This window comes from Brachyistius frenatus, unplaced genomic scaffold (assembly GCF_029030835.1).
Source record: "Brachyistius frenatus isolate BFR_SWC_R1_liver_20210118 unplaced genomic scaffold, ASM2903083v1 Contig_574, whole genome shotgun sequence".
Taxonomy (NCBI): domain Eukaryota; kingdom Metazoa; phylum Chordata; class Actinopteri; family Embiotocidae; genus Brachyistius; species Brachyistius frenatus.
Window position 1 is genome coordinate 32,501 of NW_027211173.1, and position 4,144 is coordinate 36,644.

General features: G+C 43.5%; 1 protein-coding gene across 1 annotated transcript in view; it reads left to right on the top strand.

Annotated features, from left to right (window-relative positions):
• mfn2 (mitofusin 2) overlaps positions 1–4,144 on the top strand; it is a 26,838-nt gene extending 22,694 nt beyond the window's left edge. The window contains exon 18 of the mRNA XM_069688365.1: positions 1,182–4,144. Coding sequence (XP_069544466.1) covers positions 1,182–1,251 — 70 coding nt within the window. The 3' untranslated portion in view covers positions 1,252–4,144. The remainder of the gene's footprint in view (positions 1–1,181) is intronic.

Genomic DNA, 4,144 nt, shown 5'->3' on the forward strand with positions numbered 1-4,144 from the left:
TGTATTAACGTGTGTGTTGTACATGTGTGTAAACTGTATTAACGTGTGTGTGTACATACGTGTAAACTGTATTAACGTGTGTGTGTGTTGTACATGTGTGTAAACTATTGACGTGTGTGTGTGTGGTACATAAGTGTAAACTATTAACGTGTGTGTGTGGTACATACGTGTAGACTGTATTAACGTGTGTGTGTTGTACATGTGTGTAAACTGCATTAACGTGCGTGTGGTACATACATGTAAACTGTATTAACGTGTGTGTTGTACATACGTGTAGACTGTATTAACGTGTGTGTGTTGTACATGTGTGTAAACTGTATTAACGTGTGTGTGTGGTACATATGTGTAAACTATTAACGTGTGTGTGGTACATACGTGTAGACTGTATTAACATGTGTGTGTGTTGTACATGTGTGTAAACTGTATTAACGTGTGTGTGTGTGTGGTACATATGTGTAAAGTGTATTAACGTGTGTGTGTGTGGTACATACGTGTAGACTGCATTAACGTGTGTGTGTGTGGTACATACGTGTAGACTGTATTAACGTGTGTGTGTTGTACATATGTGTAGACTGTATTAACGTGCGTGTGGTACATACGTGTAAACTGTATTAACGTGTGTGTTGTACATGTGCGTAAACTATTAACGTGTGTGTGTGTGTGTGGTACATATGTGTAAACTATTAACATGTGTGTGTGGTACATACGTGTAGACTGTATTAACGTGTGTGGTACATATGTGTAGACTGCATTAACGTGTTTGTGGTACATACGTGTAGACTATTAACGTGTGTGTGTTGTACATACGTGTAGACTGTATTAACATGTGTGTGGTACATACGTGTAGACTGTATTAACGTGTGTGTGTGTGGTACATACGTATAGACTGTATTAACGTGTGTGGTACATACGTGTAGACTGTATTAACATGTGTGGTATATATGTGTAGACTGTATTAACATGTGTGTGGTACATATGTGTAGACTGTATTAACGTGTGTGGTATATATGTGTAGACTGTATTAACATGTGTGTGGTACATACGTGTAGACTGTATTAACGTGTGTGGTATATATGTGTAGACTGTATTAACATGTGTGTGGTACATACGTGTAGACTGTATTAACGTGTGTGTGTTGTACATACGTGTAAACTGTATTAACGTGTGTGTCTGTGTTCCAGGAACAAGGCGGGCTGGCTGGACAGTGAGCTCAACATGTTCACCCAGCAGTACCTCCACCACAGCAAGTAGTCCAGGGGGAGGTCCTCTGACAGACTGAGAACCAGTAGGGGGGCGTGACCTCACCTGCTGAAATCTCCCCTTACTCACCTGTACAGTCAGCAGGTCAGAGGTCAGCAAGTCAGAGGTCAGCGGGTCACGCTCACACTAAAACAAACAGGACACCTCTCTGGCGCCCCCTCCTGCCTCTGGAGCTCCTTCATGGTCAGCTGCTGTTGTTCCAGATGAACATGAAGAGGTCCCCAGAAGGCTGGAAGATGTGACTCCTCCTCTGAACCCTGTACGCTTGATTTTATAGAAACACTGAACACTGTGCCATGCTGAGACGCCGTCCTCCTGAGGGACAGACATGTGTGTCTCAAGTCGGTAGAACATGAAGATAATTTATTCCTCCGTGATGTCGTACGTTTTATCATCACTGATTTCTGCTGATGTCTTTGAACTGAAGGATGAAGAGTAAAGTTCTCTGTTTAACATCAGAACTCTGTGACCCGGTGTGACCCGGTGTGACTCTGTGTGACCCGGTGTGACCCGGTGTGACTCTGTGTGACTCTGTGTGACCCGGTGTGACTCGGTGTGACTCGGTGTGAATCTGTGTGACTCTGTGTGACCCGGTGTGACTCGGTGTGACCCGGTGTGACTCTGTGTGACCCTGTGTGACCCGGTGTGACTCTGTGTGACCCGGTGTGACTCTGTGTGACCCGGTGTGACCCGTTGTGTCCGTCTGTCTTCCTGCTCCCTCCTCTTCATCTTCATCATATGGTTCAGGAGTCTGTGAGTCAGAGCAACCAATCAGCAACCTCGTTAGAGAATCCGAGTGTAAATATTGTTATAATCTGCCTTTATGATGGAAACTGAGGGGAAATATAAACAATAGGAACGACAGCAGAGGGGACGAGCCTGGGACAGTACACGAGGTACACATGTAGTACAAATGCGGTACACATGCAGTACACATGTAGTACACATGTAGTACACACGCAGCACACATGCAGTACACATGTAGAACACATGCAGTACACACGTGGTACGCATGCAGTATACATGTAGAACACATGTAGTGCACATGCAGTACACGTGGTACGCATGCAGTACACATGTAGTACACACGCAGTACACACGTAGAACACATGTAGTACACACACAGCACACGGTATAAATACTGCGTCTCCGTCTCGTCCTTCATACTGAACTCATGCACTTTATTAAGTTACTGCTTTTTTCCCTGAAACTCGTCTGGCAGGCAGACGCTGTTTGAAGGTTCCTGCATGCGGTGACTGTTGTCGTCTGGTCTCGTTGAAATGTTCCAACGTGTGTCTGTGAAAATGAATAAAGGTGTAACGACACTAAAACTGAACATGGTGGACGTCGTCTTCGTCTGCCGATCAATAAGCAACACAAAATACTTCTTTACAAGATGATCACGGTCTGTGAGCTGTGCTGGAAAATATATAAAGTACCTGAATACACAGACGTACTGCAGTACTCAGCATGAGTACACATGTACTGTCATTAAGATAAAAGTACTCACGAAGAACGACACGTTCCAAATTATTAGAATATTATTGTTGGATGATGCAGTAATGAGCATCACTGATTTTCAAAGAAAAGTGGGATAAAGTGAATAATTTAATAAACTTTCAGATGTTTAATTCTTCATGATGAAATTAAATCCAACAAGTGAAACTGAAACATCAAACTGAAATACTGCATTACATCACCTCACTGTCACACATTACAGAACAAAGGTTTGGTGTATTCACTGATGTGTCCAGCAGGTGGCAGCGTGGCCTCACTGCCTTCATTCAGATCGACGGAGCAGGTTTGAAACCAACTACAGCTGACAACATTTCTACTTCACTGGCTTCCTGCTAAATCAAGAATAGAATTTAAAATGATCTTGATGACTTACAAAGCTCTACATGACCAGGCTCCATCATATCTTAGAGATCTTATAGAACCATATAATCCTAGCAGAGCACTTCTCTCTCAGTATGCTGGTCTACTTGTGGTTCCTAGAGTTTCCAGAAGTAGAATGGGAGGCGGAGCTTCAGTGTTCAGGCTCCTCCCCTGTGGAACCAGCTCCCAGTTTGTGTTGGAGGGGCAGAAACCCTCTCTAGCTTTAAGATTAGACTCAAAACGTTCCTTCTTGATAAAGCCTATAGTTAGGGCTGGCTCAGGTAGACCTGAACCAACCCTTAGTTATGCTGTTATAGGCCGAGGCTGCTGGAGGACCTCGTTACATGCTGAGCTTCTTTTCTTTCCTCCTACTCTTTAACTGACTCATACCTCACCATCTTTTTCTCTCCCATAGTTTCTTCTTATTATCTGTTGTCTCCATTCAGTTCCTTCACTCGTGTAGTTTCTGTTCTTTCTTCTCCAGATGTCCCGTCATGGAGCTGCATGTCTCTGCTCTGTGATTGTCATCTCCACCAACAGTTCTTCTCTTCTATCTCTATGCTGTCCTTTTCTCTCTCTGCTCTCCTCTCACCCCAACCGGTCGAGGCAGATGCTCCGCCCACCTCTGATCCTGGTTCTGTTAACAGATGCTCCGCCCACCTCTGATCCTGGTTCTGTTGACAGATGTTCTCCACCTCTGAGCCTGGTTCTGTTAACAGATGCTCCGCCCACTTCTGATCCTGGTTCTGTTAACAGATGTTCTCCACCTCTGATCCTGGTTCTGTCGGAGTTTTTCCTCTCTCTGTTGGAGGTTTTTCTCCCTTAAAGGGTTTTTTCCCTCCTAGTTTATGTGGGAATTGATGAATTGTTGAATTGTTGTGTTTCTCTGTATAATATTATAAAGTCTTGTTGTAAAGACTTAATGTGTTAAGTTCCATGAAATAACCTGTGTTGTGATTTGAATTTGAAAATTGAATTGAATTGAATTAAAGACATTCATGAGTAA